The 21,636-nt window shown below is 39.1% G+C and overlaps 1 protein-coding gene across 1 annotated transcript in view; it reads left to right on the plus strand.

The window, feature by feature from the left end:
* The window catches only part of COL6A6 (collagen type VI alpha 6 chain), a 165,731-nt gene extending 144,356 nt beyond the window's left edge, over positions 1-21,375 (plus strand). Inside the window, exons 36-37 of the mRNA XM_058729869.1 lie at positions 2,882-2,975; positions 19,441-21,375. Coding sequence (XP_058585852.1) covers positions 2,882-2,975; positions 19,441-19,633 — 287 coding nt within the window. The 3' untranslated portion in view covers positions 19,634-21,375. The remainder of the gene's footprint in view (positions 1-2,881; positions 2,976-19,440) is intronic.
* Positions 21,376-21,636: the final 261 nt, after the last annotated feature.

Below are 21,636 nucleotides of genomic sequence, written 5' to 3' on the forward strand. Positions count from 1 at the left end.
CATAAAATCTGTTCTTTTTTTACACATTACAAGTATATTTGGTATTCCCAAAAGAAGGGTTGATGAACTGACATGTATTCCTGGAAACCTCTGTCTTCAAGGGCACTGCAAGGTCAGAAAGGAAAATTGGTAATGATGGGTGGTAGAGGGAGGAAACCTCTGATTTCTAGCATTGAATTTTCTGGCTCATCTTTTTTATGCCTCTGGTTCCCATGGAGAAGCAATCATAACAAGCAGCTGCTCACACATCTGTCTGCACAGAGCAATATAGTCACAGCCTGGACTTTAGCTATAAGGTAGAAATCCCTGCCATGTAACATTAACACACTGCCCTTCAATGGAAAGCTTCATCAGTTAACACACCGAACGCAAGAGCCAAAGAATAATTGAACAATTCTCGACTTTGCTGTTTGACAAGTTCCAAAGGCAGAGGTTTGAGGTATTAGGAGATACCATTTTACCTGCCAGAGTGAAACATGCATCCTTGCAAAACTTTCTCAGCCTTGTTAATGACTTTTTATGATGCCAGCTATTAGTGTAACTGGTGCCTATAAAAAGGAAACATGGGCTGTATTTCTTGGAATAATTTTGCCTTGAAACTATGCAGTTCACTTTGTATGCGATGGAATGGGTAAAAAGAAGCCATGTCCTAATGGCTCTGGAGGTTGAAAAGTACTCAGATTTCTGAACATTTTCATGGTGAATGAACCCTTAGAGTTCAGATAAGGAAAAATGAACACACAGGCTGAAGAACACCCCCCAGTGTAGCTTCAGGGAGATTCTGATTGTGTCTCGAACTTGTCACTGACATTACACAATGAGACAAGTTAAGGTTGCAAAGACTGTCTAGTCCCATATAGGTGAGGCATGAGGAACCTTGGGAAATTGGTGGCGGTACTGACGTTGTGTCCTCTAGTCCTGTGCTTCTCCAAATGTGAGTCTAGGACCTACATTATCAGCATTACCTGGGAGCTGGTGAAAAATGCAGAACTTCAGACCCTACTCTAGATATTCTGAACCAGAATGTACATTTTTATCAAATCGTCACGTGATTCATATCCACATTATGGTTCGAGAAGCACTGGAGAAGCAGTCTCCCAGGACAAAATTTATGTGGATGTGTTTTGGAATAGGAATCGGAAACAGGAGCTGGAGAACAGAAAGGGGGGAAATGGGCCTGGGGATCATTCTGAAAAAGTAATTACAAGGCATTTGTAAGGATAAAGCCAAAGAAAACATCGGAAGACTGAGAATCTTGTAAACAAACAAACAAACAGACAAAAAACTCTTTATGAGGCAAAAAATGGCAAGACCATTTAAGATGAAATTTCTTTCCTCAGTCCCCCAAAATTCTTTGTGGTGTTTCACGGGAATTAGCCAAACTGTATAATTAAATAAATGACAACACCCCATTACCACCTAGGTAAAGGAGAAGAGATATTTTAAGAAGAATTACTTGGGGAGGGGAAAGATCTGTAAAGTGCTTTCAGAAAGCCATTACTGTGACACAATTATACACCACTTTTCTAGAACTTCAGTGTCTAGAAACCACCCATCTTTAAAATATAGCAGTAAAAGTAGAAATTGAAACAGGCTTTAACGTAATCTTACAGCAAGTCCACGGATTCATACTCCTTCAACATCAACACATATTTATCAGGTACCTACTCGGAGCCACTCACAGTTCAGGTGTGGGCCTAACAAGGAGCGACCGACCATAACAGACACCGTAACTGCCCTCCTGGAGAAGCTAGTGCGGCTCCCTTTCTGACTCTTACTTAATGCAGTGACAGAGGTAGCCATCAAGCACAGTCCACATCAGATTTAAATTTTCTAAGAGAAACAAAATTGCTAAACAACCTGATGCTTAGAACGAAGATAAAAAGTCAGATGCACAAGAGGAGAAAGATCATAGCCTTGTGCCATTCAGTCTAGAATCACACAGTCCAGTCTGCAACAGCAGCTTTAGAGATAGTGCTATATCACAACCCAGGACAAACTTGCTACTTAGAATAACCCTTGATCACCAAGGAAGAAATTGAATTGTTTACCAGGTCTGTTGAATTTAATGCTACAAGGAAGTAAATAATACACTTTTTTAAGTGTCCCATCAAAAATGGCTCCTAGATGTTTAAATTGTGTGGGGCACCTGGGTGGCTCAGTCAGTTAAGCATCCGACTTTTGATTTTGGCTCAGGTCATGACCTCACAGTTCATGAGATCAGGCCCTGCATCGGGTCATGCACTGACAGCATGGAGCCTGCTTGAGATTCTCTCTGTCCCTCTCTCTCTGCCCCTCCCCCATTGGCATGCTCATGCGTGCTCACTCTCTCTTTCTCTCTCTCAAAATAAATTTTTAAAAAATGTTTAAATTGTGTGGGCAGAGGCATGCTTTGTTATTATAAAAAATTAATATACCTCCAAATGAAGTGAACCACTAATGAATTAAACCCAAGATGGCACTATTGTTACTGTTAGTGATACAGAAACTATAAAGGGAATATCCCTTTCCCTTTGCATTTTGATATTGCAAAGGAGCAAATAAAAAATAACTATTCTGACTAGTTCATGCTAATTAGAGACCAGACTTTTAGGACTGGCTCATAATATCTCCTCTAGTGTTTGACCAACTTTGGCAGCTAAAGGCATCTATTGGAAAGTAAGTTGAATGCTCCACCTATAAATTCAGCAGAGATGTATTTTCTAAACCCAGTTTTAGAGACTCCCCTGAGAAACTTGCTTTCATCTCATATGGCCCCCTTAGTTAGTATCTTGCTTTTATGAACATTGCAAAGGTGAAGTGATGCTTTGCATACAGAACAGTTTGCTGTAATGTCAATAACCATGAATAAGAGACTCATCACAGATTTTTCTCTTCCTAGGTGCAATCAACAAATATCCACCAATAAACTTCAAAATGAAGTGCAATAGATTCAGCTCTACAGATCTGAAGCAGCCCCCACAGCAGTTGCAAAGGTATTTTCAGCTTGATAGAACTTGATAAATGAATGTGCCCTCCTTTTTTCTCCTCATTCTCTATAGTTTCTTCCTCTTCCTTTTCTTCCTCTTTATCCTCCCCCATTCCATTTGGATAAAATCTATTGCTACATGATATTAAAATATAATTTGAGGAAATAAGAGGTAATCAAAAATGACCAGGTTGATCTGAAAAACAAGCGGTTTTTAAAAGTGGAAAACCTAAATGTTGAAATAAAACAACCAATGAGAGGGGTGCCTCAGTGGCTCAGTCGTTTGAGCATCTGACTTTGACTCAGGTCAGGATCACATGGTTCGTGGGTTCGGGCCCCATGTCAAGCTCTGTGCTGACATCTCAGAGCCCGGAGCCTGCTCCAGATTCTGTGTCTCCCTCTCTATCTTCCCCTCCCCTGCTCATGCTCTCTCTCTCTCAAAAATAAATAAACATAAAAAAATTAAAAAAAAAAACAATGCGACACTTTAGTGGCCATGAGCATACCTAATGACTGGATATTGGTTTCTAAATACCATTCCCCACTCAAAGAAGCCATGGTTTCTTAGATAAGCAGCTAATTCTAGGCAGTAGCAGGGAAAGTACAATGTGTCCCTCAAATATTTATAATGCCAGAAAGCAAGGAAGTAGTCAAAAACTAGCGGTGTCGTGAAAAGGACAAAGGAGCAACCTTGAAAAGATTCCCAATGGTCCAATTTTGGACAGTTTGACATCAAAAAGAATAATGGTAATGGATTATAACAATGAGTTTTTAAAATCCACAAGTCTAGGGGGGCCTGGGTGGCTCAGTCAGTTGAGTGTCCAACTCTGATTTCTGTTCAGGTGATGATCTCATGGTCGTGAGACTGAGCTGTGCCTCAGGCTCACTCTGAGCATGGGCCTGCTTAAGATTCTCTCTCTCCCTTTGCCCCTCCCCTGCTCATACACACTGGTGCACATGGGCATGCTCTCTCAGTAAGTAAGTAAGAAAATAAAATAAAATAAAATCCACAAGTCTATATAGAGACCCCAAAATGGAGGAGGATAGTAAAAGTTCTTTTTTATCGAATGTGCTGCTAGTAAATGTAGAAGAAAATGATAGAATTAAAAAATCACCAGTTTGTTATCTCCAATATAGTAACTGAGTCAAACAAGAATCAAGGAATGCTAAAAACATGGGGTGACAGGTTGTTTGGCAACAAGCTATTTCAGAGTGTTCCAGAGCCATTCACACATCACTAACTTATTAATTACAAAAAAAAAAAAAAAAAAAAGGAAATGTCCATGTACATGGTGAGATCTGGCAATACCCACTGTAACCAAAATTTGACTTATGTGCCTCCTGAGGTGATGCAGGGGGAGCTACATCACCTGTGTGAGATTCTTGCAGGGAAGGTTTGACCCAAGTCTCATAATAAAGAAACCTCTAGACAATTCCAGAATGTGGAGTTTTCTTCAGAATACCTGGCCTTTTCAGAGGTTTCAATGTCATGAGCAGCCAGGGGAAGTGGGGTACTATGCTAGGATGGGAGAGACTAAAGAGACAAAATGGCCAAATGTAATGGTGTGAACCTTGACTGATCCCAGGACAGAAAAAAAGCTTATGTAAACAACATCTGGTGGACAACTGGGGAAACTTGAGGATTATATTATTGATTCGTGTAGATTTCCTTTGTGCGGTAATTGTATGAGGTTCGTATGCGAGAATGTCTTTGTTCTTGAGATAGGTATGTTGAAGTATTTGAAAGTAATGTGTATAATGTCTGCAGCCTACTTCCAGGTGATTTTCCTAAAAAGAAAGAAGATGGGGTTTGTGTGTATTTGTGGAGATATGAGTGTATGGGCATATATATGTGTGTGTGTGTGTGTGTGTGTGTGTGTGTGTGTGTACTCACACACGGAGTAATAAATAAAATGGTAACATCTGGAGAACCAAATAGGTTAAAAGTGGACAAGTATTTATTTGGAGCTCTGTTCTTTACAATAGTCTGTGAGTTAAAAAAGTTTCTAAAACTCAGTGGATGAATTAATCCATCCAATGGATGAATAATAGGCACATCTAAAGAGAAACATAATGAACTGGAAAATAAAGCTGAAGAAATCTCACAGTGCAGAGAAGATAAATGTAAGCAGCTTAGAGACAGAATGGAATAGAAAGACCTAACCTATGTCAAATTGGAATTCTTGGGATCAGATAAAATAGAAACAATTAATGAGACAATATTCAAATATATCAAGAGATGATCATTTTTAAGAACTTGTGGAAGACATGAATTAAAAATGAAGAAATTACAAGGTGTACAACAAATGAAAAGAAAGCAACAGTTAGACATCGTGTAAGGAAATGCAGATGCCAAGCCAAAGGACAAAACAGCCTGAAAGAAAAAATTATCTACAAAGAAACTATAATTAGGCCGGCAGCTGGGTTATCAGTAGCAAAAGTGGAAGCCACAAAACTGTTAAGAACTTTTAAAGTAACGGAAGAACCTTTTTGTCAACTTAGAAAAACTGTCTTTAAAAAATACTGGTAGAAACATGGAAGGAGGAGCTAAGGTGGTTGGAGTAGTGAGGGGACCCTGGGCTTGTCTCATCCCTCGAATGCAGCCGGATCATCATCAAACCGTTTTGAACACCTCCGCAGTCGATCTGAGGATTAACAGAAATCTGCATAATTTGAGGGAGAGAACATGGGAAGTACATAATGCAGAAAGGTGACCCGGGGAAGAGAAGAGCCTCAGCGTCCCAAAGGAAGGGAGCTGTTTTCACAGAGAGGAGGACGGGGGAGAGAGGGCAGCACTCCTGGTTTGTTTAAGAAAGCACTCCCTCTGAAAGCAGCTAGAGAGGAAGTGTGAACACGTGCCCAGGGGACTGCACAAGAAAACATTTCCCCAAAACCAGTGATGGGGGGGAGGGGGGGGAGAAGAGAGGGTTTCAATACCACCAGTTTTTTCACAAACAGCAGAGCCCAGAGTCTGAAGTTTGAGAAGCCGGCCCCTGGCAGTGCTTCAGCCAGGAAGCAGGGTGGAGCCCTGCGAGCAGGCCGTGTGGGCCACACGGGGGAGAAGCGGTTTCCCTGCTTGGAAGGCATTGGATAAAGGTGATACGGCCTCTCCATGGGTGAAAACCTGGTGAGAGCCATCAACCCACCACACTCACTGGTATAGGAACAAAGTTGCTGGCTGAGGGCAGCAAACCCCGGCACCTGCTATATGTTTTCCATAAACTCTGAGCGCTGTGCATTGGTGTGACCATTTCCTGGGACAAGTCAGCCCCAGCCACAGCCTGGTGAGACCCTCCCCCAGAGGACCACTGCGGGTTCTAGCCACAGAGGTCTCTTAAGTGTGGGGTTTTGAAACACAGCTGCACCTGAGACAAAACTCTGGAGGGAGGCGCCGCCTAGTAGGCGGATGGCTCAGACACAGGGGAAAGGTAGGGAGGTGATGAAAACCAGGGACATAGGAGGGGTGACTGATCACACATCGATGAGGGCATGAACCACCCACTCTGGAGACTGGAGAGCAGGGTGAAGCCGTTTTTACCATTAGCCCACCAGCACTGATCCACCCCAATGAGATGAACAGCATCACCAAGTGAAGAATGGAGCTGTTACACCAAGCCCCGGCTACCCTGTGCTTTCAGGCGCATCTCCACTAGGGCAAGCCACCTGAGAATCAGAGCTGCAGGCCCCTCCCCCAGAAGACCAACACAAATCCTTTCCACCAGCTAGGCTACTGGCCATAGACTGCTGCAAAGTTTCAGCTCTAGGGGAAACTGTTTCTAGGGGAAACCTCATTTGGAGGTTTTTGTTAATTTGTTTGTTTTTTTTGTTGTTGTTGCTTCTGTTTTGTTTTTGTTGTTTTGTTTCTTGGATACAGAAAGAACAAAATTTTTTATTTTAATTTTATTTATTTGATCTTTTTATTTTTAATTTTTGTTTCTCTCTTCTTTTTTCTCCTTTTCCTATCAAGCTTCTCTTAACAAGCAGACCAAAACACACCTAGGATCTAGCTTCCTTTATTTGATTTTTTAAGTTTTTTATTTCATTCTATCATTATTATTATTATTGCTTTTTTCTTCCTCCCAAATGACAAGACAGAGGAACTCACTTCAAAATAAAGGACAGAAAGAAAAGATGGTCAAGGATTTAGTCAATGCAGATATAAGTAAGATGTCTGAACTAGAATTTAAAACAACTGTAAGGATACTAGCTGGGCTTGGAAAAAGCATAGAAGACACCAGAGAATCCCTTTCTGCAGAGATAAAAGAACTAAAATCTAGTCAGGCCAAAATTAAAAATGTTATAACCAAGATGCAAACCCAAATAGAGGCCATAAAACAAGGGTGGACAAGGCAGAGGGGCAAGTTAGCGATGTAGAGTATATAATTATGGAAAATAATAAAGCTGAAAAAAAGAAACAAAAGTCAGGGATCATGAAGGCAGACTTAAGGAACTCAGCAATTTATTAAAACGTAGTAACACTGGGGGCTCCTGGGTGGCTCAGTCGGTTAAGCATCTGACTTCGGCTCAGGTCATGATCTTGTGGTTCGTGGGTTTGAGCCCTGCGTCGGGCTCTGGGATGACATCTCAGAGCCTGGAGCCTGCTTCAGATTATGTGTTTCCCTCTCTCTCTGCCCCTCCCCCACTCATGCTCTGTCTCTCAAATAAAACCAACATTAAAAAAATTTTTTTAAATACCATAATAACATAGAAGTCCCCAGAAGATGAAAAGAGAGAAAAGGGGCAGAAGGTTTATATGTGCAAATTATAGCTGAAAATGTTCCTAATCTGGGGACGGACACAGACATCAAAATCCAAGGAGCACAGAGAGCTCCCATTAAATTCAACAAAAGTGAGCCATTGCCAGATATATCAGAGTCAAATTCACAAAATACACAGATAAGGAAAGAATCGTGAAAGCAGCAGGGAAAAAAGTCTTTAACCTACAAGGGAAGACAGATCAGGTTCGCAGCAGATCTGTCCACAGAAACTTGGCAGGCCAGAAAGGAGTGGCAAGATGTATTCAATGTGCTGAATGGAAAAAAAATATGAAGTTAAAAATACCCTGTCCAGCAAGGCTGTCATTCAAAATAGAGAGATAAAGAGTTTCCCAGACAAAAATTAAAGGAGTTTGTGACCACTAAACCAGACCTACCTGAAATTTTAAGGGTGACTCTTTGAGTGGAGGAAAAAAAAAACAAAAAACAAAATCAACAAAGACTAGAAAGGCCTAGAGAGCATCACCAAAAACACCAACTCTACAGGTTACATAATGGCACTAAATTCATATCTTTCAATAATCACTCAGAATGTAAGTGCACTAACTGCTCCAATCAATAGACATATGGTATCAGAATGGATAAAAAGCCAAGATCTATCGATAAGCTTACTATAAGAGACTCATTTCAGACCTAAATACACCTACAGATTGAAAGTGAGGGGATGGAGAACCATCCATCCAGCTAATGGACGTTAAAAGAAAGAGACAGTCGCCACACTTAAATCATACAAACTAGATCTTAAAACAAAGACTAACAAAAAATGACAAAGGTATTATAATTAAGGGGTCTATCAATCAAGATCTAATGATTATAAATATTTACTGCCCCAACTTGGAAGCATCCAAATATATACATCTAGCAAACATAAACACACTGCTTATAAAACAATAGTAGGGGACTTTAACACCCCACTTACAACAATGGACAGATCATCTAAGCAAAAAATCAAGGAAACAATGGCTTTGAATGACACACTGGACCGAATGGACTTAACAGATACATATATCCAGAACATTTCATCCTAAAGCAGAATACACATTCTTTTCAAGTGCACATGGAACATTCTCCAAAATAGATCATATACTGGGTCACACATCAGCCCTCAACAAGTACACAAAAATCGAGATCATACCATGGATATTTTCAGACCACAGTGCTATGAATCTTGAAGTCAACCACAGGAAAAAACTTGGAAATCCCTCAAATATATGGAAATTAAACAACATCCTACTAAAGAATGAATGGGTTAACCAGGAAATTAATGAAGAAATAAAAAATATATATATATATTCCATATATATATAAATATATGGAAACAAATGAAAGTGAAAATGTGACAGTCCAAAAACCTTTTGTATGCAGCAAAATCAGTCCTAAAAGGAAAGTACATTGCAATTTTGGCCTATCCCTAGAAGCAAGAAAGGTCCCAAATACACAACCTAAACTTACTCCTAAAGGACCTAGAAAAGAAGCAGCAAATAAAGCCTAAAGCCATCAAATAAGGGAGATAATAAAGATTAGAGCTGAAATAAATGATATAGAAACAAAATAATCCAATAGAATATATCATTGAAACTAAGAGCTGGTTCTTTGAAAGAATTAATGAAATTGATAAACCCCTACCCATATTCATCAAAAAATAAAAGAGAAAGGACCCAAATAGATAAAATCATGAATGAAAGAGGAAAGACCACAACACCAGAAAAAAACAAACAATTGTAAGAGAATACTATGAAAAATTATATGCCAAAAAACTGGGAATTCTGGAAGAAATGGACAAATTCCTAGAAACTCACAAACTACCAAAACTGAAACAGGAAGAAATGGAAATTTTGAACAGACCTATAACCAGCAAAGAAATTGAATCAGTAATTAAAAATCTCCCAACAGGCAAGAGTCCTAGGCCAGATGGCTTCCCAGGGGAATTCTACCAGATATCTAAAGAAAAGTTAATACCTATTCTTCTCAAACTGTTCCCAAAAAATATAAATAAAAGGAAAACTGCCAAGCTGATTCTACAAAGCCAACATTACCTTGCTTCCAAAACCAAAGATGCCACTAAAAAGGAGAATTACAGGGTAATATCCCTGATTAACATGGATGCAGAAATTCTCAACAAGATGCTAGCAAATTGAATTCAACAGTACATTAAAAGAATTATTCACCATGATCAAGTGGAATTTATTCCTGGACTGCAGGGGTGGTTCAGTATTCACAAATCAATCAACGTAATATACCACATTAATAAAAGTTTAAAAAAGGAGAACTATATGATCCTGTCAATAGATACAGAAAAAGCATTTGACAAAACATAGCATCCATTCTTGTTAAAAACCCTCAACAAAGTAGGGATAGATGAAACTTGCTTCAACATCATAAAGACCATATTTGAAAGACCCACAGCTAATATCATCCTCAATGGGGAAAAACTGAGAGCATTTCCCATATGGTCACGAACAAGATAGGGATGTCCACTGTCACTGTTAATATTTAACAATAGTACTGTAAGTCTTAGCCTCAGCAATCAAAAAATAAATAAATAAATACAAGACATCCAAATCAGCAGGGAAGAAGTCAAACTTTCCCTATCTGCGGATGACATGATACTCTGTGTAGGAAACCTGAAAGACCCCACCAAAAAGTTGCTAGAACTAACACATGAATTTCGCAAAGTCACAGGATATAAAATCAACATGCAGAAATCAGTTGCCTTTCTATACACCAGTAACAAAGCAGCAGAAAAAGAAATCAAGGAATCCTATTTACAATTGCACCAAAAACAATAAGATACCTGAGAATAAACCTAACTGAAGAGGTAAAATATCTATCCTCTGAAAACTATAGAACACTTAAGAAAGACATTGAAAAAGACACAAAAAAATGGAAAAGCATTCCATGTTCATGGACTGGAAGAACAAACATTGCGTTAAAATGTCTATACTACCCAAAGAAATCTACACATTTAATGCAATCCCTACCAAAATACCACCAGCATTTTCCATAGAGCCAGAACAATCCTAAAATTTGTATGGAATCACAAAAGACTGCAGGTAGCCAAAGCAATCCTGAAAAAGAAAAACAAAACTGGAGGCATCACAATTCTGATTTCAAGCTGTATTACAAAGCTATAGTCAAGACAGTATGGTACTGGCACAAAAACAGACACATAGATCAATGGAACATAATAAAAAACCCAGAAATGGACCCACAACTATATGGTCAACTTATCTTTGACAAAGCAGTGAAGAATATGCGATCAAAAAAATACAGTCTCTTCAACAAGTAATGCTGGGAAAATTGGATGGTGATATGCAGCAGAATGAAACTGGACCACTTTGTTACACCATACACAAAAATAAATTCAAAAGGATCAAAGACCTAATATGAGACAGAAAACCATCAAAACCCTAAGGAGAACTTAGGCAGTGACCTCTTTGACCTCAGCCACAGCAACTTCTTACTAGACACATCTCTGGAGGCAAGGGAAAAAAACAAATATGAACTATTGGGCTTCATCAAGATAAAAAGCTTCTGCATAGTGAAGGAAACAATCAACAAAACTAAAAGGCAACCTTCCGAATGGGAGAAGATATTTGAAAATGACATATCAGGACAAGGGGTAGTATCCAAAATCTATAAAGAATTTATCAAACTCAACACCCAAAAAACAAAGAATCCAGTGAAGAAATGGGCAAAAGACATGACTAGATACTTTTCCAAAGAAGACATCCAGATGGCTGACAGACACATGAAAAGATGCTCAATATCACTCATCATCAGGGAAATACAAATCAAAACCATGATGAGCTATCACTTCACACCTGTCAGAATGGCTAAAATGAACAGGACAAGAAACAACAGGTGTTGATGAGGATGTGGAGAAAGGGGAACCCTCTTGCGCTGTTGGTGGGAATGCAAACTGGGGCAGCCACTCTGGAGAATGGTATGGATGTTCCTCAGGAAACTAAAAATAGGGGCACCTGGGTGGCTCAGTAGGTTAAGGGTCTGATTTGGACTCAGGTCATAATCTTACAATTCGTGGGCCGGAGCCCCGCATGAAGCTCCACACTGATGGTGTGGAGCCTGCTTGAGATTCTCTCTCTCTTTCTCTCTCTCTCTCTCTCTCTCTCTCTGCCCCTTCCTCTTTTATCTCTCTCTCTCAAAATAAATAAGTAAACTTGTGAAGGAAGGAAGGGAGGAAGGGAGGAAGAAATTAAAAATGGGGGCACCTGGGTGGCTCAGTCAGTTGAGCTTCTGACTTCGGCTCATGTTATGATCTCGAGGTCTGGTCTGTGAGTTCGAGCCCTGTGTCAGGCTCTGTGCTGACACCTCAGAGCCTGGAGCCTGCTTTAGATTCTGTCTGTCTCTCTCTCTCTCTCTCTCTCTCTCTGCCCCTCCCCCACTAGTGCTGTGTCTCTTAAAAAGAAATAAATGTAGAAAAAAAATTTTTTTTCAAAATGGAACTACCCTATGACCCAGCAGTTGCACTACTAGGTATTTACCCAAAGGATACAAAAATACACATTCAAAGAGGTACATGCAGCCCGGTGTTTATAGCAGCATTATCAACAATAGCCAAACTATGGAGAGAGCCCAAATGTCCATCAACCAATAAATGGATAAAGAATATATGGTGTGTGTGTGTGTGTGTGTGTGTGTGTGTGTAATGGAATATTAGCCATTAAAAAGAATGAAATCTTGCTATTTGCCATGATGTTGATGGAGCTAGAGTGTATTCTGCTAAGCAAAATAAGTCAATCAGAGAAAGACAAATACCATATAATTTCACTCATATGTGGAATTTAAGAAACAGACTAATATATGGGAAGGTGGGGAGAGAAGAGAGGGAAACAAACCACAAAAAGATTCTTGATACAGAGCAAACTATGGATTGATGATGGAGGCGGGGAGATGGGAGGATGAGGTTAGATGAGTAATGAGTACTAAGGAAGGCACTTGTGATGAACACTGGGTGTTATACGCAAATGATGAGTCACTGAGTTCTGCTTCTGAAACCAATATTGTACTGTATGTTAACTAAAATTTAAATTAAAAAGGAAATAAAATAGAAATACAATAATTGTAAAACAAAGAGAATTAGGATAAACAAAAAACAATAGTTCACCACAAACACCTCTGCTAACGGAACTTCTAAAGTATGTACTTCAAGGAAAATGAAAATGACCACAGAAGGAAGAGCTGAGATGCAATAATAAATGATCAAAATTCGTCAATATTTAGGCAGATCTAAATGTTATATTTTAAGTAATAGTAGTATCTAATTTGTAGGGTTACAAAAAAGCTGAACTTATTAACAAAGGTATGAACACAACATATTTGTCGGCATCTAGTGGTTTAACAGGAAAAAAAGTACTAATACTGCAAATATGAATAAATATTTACTAAACTTGAAATTATATACTGAACAATAACATCACCTTTTGTTACTTAAAAAAATGAAGTTGAGCCTTAAGGGTAAAGAAGATGGTACTGAAAAAAGGGACAATAATATACGTCAGAGGGAGATAAATGGAGTTAGAGTTCAAGAGTTCTAGGAACTTGAATAGTTTGGTCTGGCAGTTAGGCTACTGAAAAACTTAAGACTCTCTTAAAAATGCATTAGAAATTTTGATGGTACATGTGAAAAAAAAAAATGGAACGTAGCTAACTACCAAAAATGTAGTGTGGGAAAATGGAATAAAAACAACAGCATGATAAATAGTAGGCTCTGGCTGCCAGCAGAGAGCCCAGCACAGGGCTTGATGTCACAGACTGTGAGATCTTGCCCTGAGCTGAAATCCAGAGTTGACAGCTCAACCAACTAAACCACCCAGGTGCCCCAATAAATAGTTTTTTTAAAAATAAAAAGGCAAGAAAGGGGGGGGAGGGAAGACAAGTAGAAGGCAGAAAGTAAGACAGCGGGATCAAATCCATTTAAATATAGCAGGAGTCATAATAAACATAAACAGACTAAACATGCCAGTTACAGAGATTGATGGATTTAAGAATGAAAATAAAATCCAGCTATACTTGTTTTCAATTATAGAGACACGACCACAAAATAATGACATGGGAAAAGCTGAAAGTAAAATTATGGAAAAAAATATACCAGGCAAATAGATTTTTTTAAAATAAGCTACAAACTTAATATATACTGCTATATGCAGAAGACGACATATACAAACCTAAAGATAACCATAAAAAGAAAGCTGGAAAGGGTATATTAATATCAGAAAAAATACTCTTTTAAACAAAACCATGTTGGTATTTTTTTTAAGTTTATTTATTTTGAGAGAGAGTGGGGGAGAGAGAGAATCCCAAGCAGGCTCTTCACTGTCAGCACAGAGCCTAATGTGGGGCTCAAGCTCACCAACCATAAGATCATGACCAGAGCCAAAATCAAGAGTTGGATGCTTAACCGACTGAGCCACCCAGGTGCCCTGAAATAAAACCATTTTGCAGGAATGAAAAGCTAAATGTTCAATTCATGAAGAAGATATAACAATTCTAAATTTCTAAGAGGGTGTTAAAAAAATCTTAAAATATACAAAGTGTAAATTGAAAAACTACAAGGAGAAATTGCCCTTGAACTGTCATCAAAGTTGGAGATTTCAGTACACAAGTTTGAATACTGATCAGTCAAGCAGACAAAAATGAGTAAAGATATTAAAGACTTAATCATAACAAACTTGAATTAATAGGCTCATTCATTTAGAACCATTCATAGAAAAATGAGACATTCTTCTGAAGAAGAAATGAACATTAACAACTGTTGAATCAAGGTGGAGAGCTTACTAGCTGTTCATTGTGCAATATTTAAAAAAAAATTTAATGTTTATTTTTGAGAGACAGAGAGAGCCTGAGTTGGGTAGGAGCAGAGAGAAAGGGAGACACAGAATCCGAAGGAGGCTCCAGGCTCTGAGCTGTCAGCACAGAGCCCGATGCGGAGCTCGAACTCACAAACCGTGAGATCATGACCTAAGCCGAAGCTGAATGCTTAACCGACTGAGACACCCAGGGGCCCCTCATTTTTAACTTATCAAGCAGGTATCAACAAATCTGTAAGAATGGTGTCATATGATCCAGACTGATCAGAATTCAATTAAGTTAGAAACTAATAAAAGATATTTTTAAAGTCTATACATTTTTAAATTAAAATCACATTTCTAAATAATGAGCTAAAATTATAATAAAAACTTTAAAATATTTAGAACTGTATAATCAAGAGATCATATGTCAAAATTTATGGGATATGTCAGAAGTCCTTATTTAGGAAAGTTCATAGTCTTAATTCTTAGGGAAAAGTTTAAAACTCTAAAAATTAATGAGCTAAACATTGCTCTTGAGATGTTATAGAAGAAATATATGCAACGAAAAGGAATAAGAGAACTTCGTGTTTTTTAATTAAGATATTTTTAAGAGTATCAACAAAGGCAAAATTTCTTTTAAAACTTAACAATATACATATATATTTTTTTGCATGTACGAATTAAGTTTTTTAGAATTAGAAATAATTGAAGTAGTTAAGTGTGTTTCAGTGGAAAGCCATGCTGTACTAACACACACACACACACACATGCTACCCATCTGAATGAAATGAAATATGTACCAGCCCTTGGGAATCACATTTAGGCACATGTCTTGGACAGCATGCCTACTTTTAGTGTGCATGTCTGCATTTCTGTACGATGGTCAGGGCCAGAGAGAGGCACTCCCAATCTAGATGTTCCAGCTTCAGAAGCTCTGAGAAGACTCTGCTTCCAGTCTCCTCTCCTCGCTGGGAAGCAGGGAACTGTCCAGCAGCAAATGCTGCCTGAACTCAGGCCTAGAACAGGCCTGTGCAGTCAGTCCACAAAGAGCAGGGCTCCCCCTGCTGCAGGTGTCTGGTAGCATGGAAAGGACCTTCCCATTTGCATCTGCACTGGGCTTCATCTATTTTGTAAATGGCCATAACTGTCAAAGGCAGATGTGGAAGCCAGCCTGTACGAATTAAAAGGCATTTTTTGGAAACCATTCCTACAAATGCATTTTGTTTAAAGATCAGTATAAGTGGAGGAGATTCACAGTGCTTTTGGACAGGCTCTTCCTCGCCCCCCCCCCCCCCCTTCTCCACATTGCCCTAGATAGACTGGAGGCTCAGCTTCTCCTATGTATCTGAAATGGTGAAATGATGGGAAATGGCTGGGGCATCAGGAATTGAGACATGAAATCCAGACCGCTGTTGGTGAACTCCCTGACGGTGCATTAGCCTGGGGCACCGTAGGCCTTCTCTGAGTCACCAAAGACTGTAATAAAAGGTAAGGAGCCACACAGCTAGCTGCTTCTGAAACTCCCTGTCTGAGCCTTTCACGAGAAGTGAGGCAGAATTGAGCACATGACTGAGGGAGTTGAGAATGCCTGCGAGGCAAGCTGCCTGCCATAAAGGTGACTTGCCATGTCTCAGAATGGTGCGTGAGAATTAGATCATTCCACTGTGAGATTTGTAAGAAATACAGGTAGAAGCTGGTTCTTATCAGATGGAAAAGAAAGGAACCCAACACAAGCCACCAAAGAGACAAATGGCCAGTAAGGGTAAGATTGTAGGGCAGCCTCTTTTTAAGTGCTTAGATCTGCTCAGAGACAATAAAAGCCACCTGCTTATTGCTTCAGTCAGGGAAGCTCTCGTGCCAGACTTCAAAGCGGTGACAGACCAGAGCCAGAACAATCAAATTGTAAAAAATGGACACAGTCACCAGTGCCATATGAATAATACATCTGTCGTAATTCTGCCTTCCAAAATCTGTGTTCTAGACACACAAGATGCGCATTAAAAAAAGTGTCTGGAAATAGAAGCAGTCTTGTCTGTGGTTTCTACTCCAGCACATCGAGTCAACTAGTAAATTTAGCATAGCTGACTCCCGATTATCTGCGTAGATGGAGGAATCTGTGATCACAGAGAACTGAAATCTCCAGTTAGTACTACCCACCTCATTTTGTCCAGCCGCCACGTTTCCACAAGCTTTACTGGAGTTGGGCACAAGATGCAAAATGATTGGCTGCATTTCATTCCTGTTTCTTACCTTGACTGCCTGTTGTGGAGTTACCAATCGGTAAAGAAGCATCTCAATAATACGGAGTAAAAGGAAAACCAGAAATTCTGATTCCCAAACAGGGTAATCAAATGATTCTTAACAGATGCTTATCAAATACAAGCTCCTGTGTACAACTGTGGGGAAAAAAATTCAGAGATATAGTATTTATCATGTTCAACACTTTTGAGAATAAAAGTATTGGAGGAAGGAAAAAAGATAGCAATGTCATGCTATAGAAGCAGCAATTTAACAGCTTTTTCTTAATGAGGAAGAAGGATGAAAGAAAGATAACTTACCATAGAAAGGATCCAATGGAAAGGGGAAGTTGGCGGAGGGGTGGAGAGACCAGTGTAGGTAAAATAAACCCGAGACACAAAAACAGTGTGCTCCAGACTCAGAAGAATACATACTCCATGATTGGTAGAGATGTTCTGTGCATATAGACAATTAAGACTTTGGAGAATTTGAGCTCCTAATATTTGGTTCTGGAATTAAGAAAATAGAAGAGCAAAAGTGGGAGAAGGTGTGAGAAAACTGTATTTGCACTAAAATTTAGCTTTCTTGGTAACTGGGAGAAGTTTGCTGATCAGCTTGTTACATTCCTAATAGCACTGACGGAAGTGAATGGAGATACACTTTGGGATTGGAGTTTCAGAAGCCCAGACATAGAGTATATAATGGCATGGTTCTCTGTTGGTTTAATGTCTCTTTCACTTCTCTCATTATAGAGGCAAGAATATGGGGAGGGGGAAGACGGAAGGGTGTGCACATATGCATGCATGCATGTGTGTGTGAGGCAGAGAAGTGTAGTAATTTTAAATTCTTTGTCTTTTGCTGACTCATTTTCTAAATATTTTTGTTTTCATGAGAGATCAGATTAAAGCTGATGAAAGCAGAAAAATCCAAATATGAAGTAATGGTACTTATAGTGAATACTGGTACTGTTTTCCCGATTTCAATGTTTTAGAGTTCTCTTGACTTTTCCCTTGACCACAATACAGCAAATTTGTGAGGCTTATAGGTACTGATAAGCCTTCTCATCTTACGCTACCAGGCTCTCACACATTCATTCTAAAAATATTTACAAAGAATGTATGGGCCAAGCTCCTCCTACCTTCTTAGCTGTCCAACCTGCCCCAGGCCATCTGCTTTCCTGTGGTTCTGCACCCATATCCAGATGCTCCTGATAGCATGACATTTTTCATTTCACTTTCTTATTCCAAATACCTTGATAGTTTTCCATAGTATCTCAAATTAAAACCTGGTTCACTGGAAGTAACACAAAGCTCTTACTATCAGACGGTTGGGTTAGTCTCAGTTCTGTCCCTGATGTTTACCTCTGTATGTGCTATTTCCTCATCTGTAATCACCAGAGCACCATGGTAACTAGTCTAGAGAACTTCAAATGTTGCTCACAACATAGGTTGTTTTTATTCCCATTCTACACCTGAGGAAACAAGAATCACTCTAGTTAAATGATTTTCTCAGAGCTACTCAGCCAGTAAGTAGAGGGGCTGGAATATAAGATGTTTATGGATCTAAAGTTCTTTCCAACACCTCCCTGTAAAATAAGGTTGCCTGAAATGCCTCCCTTCCTGAGCTGTCCAATACAGTAACCACTAGCTTTCAATTAAATGAAATTATAAATTGAGTTCCTCAGTCATGCCACATTTCAAGTGCTCAGTAAACATATGTGGCTATTGGCTGCCATACTGGCCAGTGAAGATTATAGGACATTTCCACCAGCACGGTTTTATTGAATAGGTTAGAATTGTAGTATTTGGCTTCTGTGATTCCTTGACCTCTCAATCTGGCATTCAAGGCCTTCCAGAGTCTGACCCCAGCTGTCCTTTTCTGTTGAAATATTCATGACCCCCAAACTCTTTATGTGCCTGTCAGACTGGGCATAATTTTTATGTCTCCCATTATATGTAACAGTGCCTTCCATAGAGAGTCAACATTTGGATGGATGGATGGATGGATGGATGAACAGATGGAAGAAGTGAAGAATGGTTGGATAGGAGGGAGGGAAGAAAGGAGTGGCATTCATTCATGTTTCCATTAGATAAATGTTTATTGAGTATCCACTATATGCCCTTCTAAGGTTCCTGGGATTGCTAGGATTACATGACATGGTCTTGTGAAATTTTCTGCCTGGGCAGGTAGAATAGAGGAGAATACATCACAAAGAAATTTATAAATAAATAAATACTCAGTGATGTGTTATGAAAAAAGTGAGCATATTGTGCTGGGCATCGAGAAGACTGCAGACTGGGAGAAGAACTATAGATACGGTCATCTCTAATGAGGTACCATTTGACTTCAAATCTGAATAATCAGGAACCAGCCATATGAAGTTCTGGGTGGAACATGTTCTATAAAGAAGAAACTTTGCTGTTGAAATGATCTTGATACTGTGACCAAATGTCTCCTGTCTTATTCTCAGCTTCTGTTAGATCTGCCCAGTGTAAGTCTTCAGTTTCATAGTCTTAATAAAACTACCCTGAAGGGAGGGTGTAGCAAGGAAGGAGATGACAACATTGAGGAAGATGGAATTAACATAGTCTATTAAAGCAGAAATGGCATTTATCTTCTATGATGTTTCTCTTCTTTCGTTGTACAGCTTTGTTTTTGGACCACATAAAGCTGCTCTCAGGGATGCATTGCAGAGAGCCAGATTCTTTCAAGACAAAAAATACCTTTCAAGAGTAGCAAGAGGCAGCAGAGACGATACTGTTCAAAATCTTATCAGAAACACACCCCATACCTTTAAAAATGGAAGAAAGGTGATAAAAACTGCTCCAAGACAACAATGATAAAGGAAGTGCTTGAAGGATTTAGCCTTTGAAAGGATGGTAAGCCTCTGGTCTTGAGTAACTCAGTTCACTGCCATTAACTATGGACAACTTTTATTTGGATATCCAGCCATATCCAGAGGTCCACTCTGGAGGGCTGGACAAAACACAGATTGTAGATTATCAGGCAGCTTGACCCCTGGCATTCGTTTCTTGTCCATTTCTTTGAGCATTCCTGACAATTCCAGCACTCTGATACTTTCAAGAACTTATTAAAAGATGGAACAATGAAAGAAATGTTCTGAAAAGTCTAATAGAGACATAATTTGAAGGTAAAATTTAAACATATATATAGGAGCCAATGTTAATTCTTTTGATTGCAGGTCTCTGTTCAGTCCACTTTCTTCAAACCAAGATTTTGTTTTCTATTTAGTACTGTTAAAGGCTCGTCTGTTTAACCAAAGGTTAACGTTCTGAGAGACCCCAACATTTACATTTCGAAATCGATGCTTCTGTGTCAGTTTTGATAATTTGACTTCCCGTGATGCCATTTAAATACACCACTGTCTCTGTGTAGAATGGCTAACCTTCTGATAGGCTTGTGCTGGCAGGTCTCCTCCCACCTTTTGCAGTAGTTTGCAGGGACAGAGAAGAAGCAGAGTCATTTTCTCTGCTCCAACTCCTCCTTAACTCACTGAGAAACTTGTGAATTCCCCCAAAACATAAATAATTGCTTTTGAGCTGGAAGTTCCCTTATGATATAGAGCCTCGTGCCTGGCCATTTTTATGGACTTTTATTCTTTACCATTATTGTCATATATTATTCTTTACTAATCTCTATATTCTTTAGGCAAGAAGAGTCAAGACAACTTGTCATAGGTGAAGCTGAGTTACTTTTACCCATCAGGTAGCTATTTAGTCAATGGTGAATAGTACCAAACAGGACTGACCGAGATCTAGAGTCTTAAATACATACGGAGTTTGGAAAAGATAAAGTTGTTCATGTTTTAAGCCACAAATCCATCCGGGGCTGCAGAGATGTAAAGAGATTAGAGTAAGTTAAAGCAGGAAGGGTCTTGCAAGTGCCTAGCGTCTAGTAGCATTCTGACAGCTTGCTCCTGCCTCACCCCCCATCAAGATCACATAACTAACTCTTAACCTTTATGAAGGGCTAATATTTCCAACAACTAAATGCCAGAGTAGCATTATTTGAGACACAATGTTTTGGACCTTACCTCGAATTCTCAGAGCTGGCTCCAGCATTGGTAACTATGGCCCTGCTTGACAGAACCTCTCTTCGGGGGGGAGACTTTGCTTGGATGCAGGGGCCAGATGGCTACCGACACCTAAGACCAGTAGGTGATTTTCTTTTCCGTATCGCTCTTCATAAAAGCTAGGAAAGAAGGGTCACCTACGTTGTGTTTTAAAACCACTTCTGCCATCCGTACTCAGGCAATTCCATAGAGATAGCTCCCAATGTCTTCAGAGGGGAAGGAGTTAAAATGTCACATTCATACTCAGGAAATAGAGAAGAATAGAGCACATCACGTTTCTTCATATCCTAAGTGGTGCTTCGGAGTTTAGGAAAAATTTATGTTTCAAGTAGAGCAAATTGATGAGCAATATTTAAAAGGTATTTTAAAAGGGATTTTTCTGGTTAACTTTGGATTAAGCAAAAACTGCTATTTACTGCTAGAAATACTTTTAATATGTATTTGTCTATTTTTTTCTGCATTGGTAAGTAAAATACACCAAAAAATTTTGCCCTTGGTAATTGAGATTATTTTAGCAGTTTGGGTCTTTTTAATCCTTAATAGATGAAGGATCTAAAACATACTATAAATATTAAGTTCCTTTTTAAAAAATTCCTTAAAAAAAAAAACATTTTCCATGATTCACCTCTTTCTCCTAAAAGGGAAAAGCTGCAAAAATAAAACCCTATTTATTTTGTTTTTTTTTTTTTTTACACTTACTCATTTTTGAGAGACAAAGCGTGAGCAGGGGAGGAGAAGAGAGAGAGGGAG

Source organism: Neofelis nebulosa, chromosome 5, assembly GCF_028018385.1.
Source record: "Neofelis nebulosa isolate mNeoNeb1 chromosome 5, mNeoNeb1.pri, whole genome shotgun sequence".
Classification (NCBI taxonomy): Eukaryota; Metazoa; Chordata; class Mammalia; order Carnivora; family Felidae; genus Neofelis; species Neofelis nebulosa.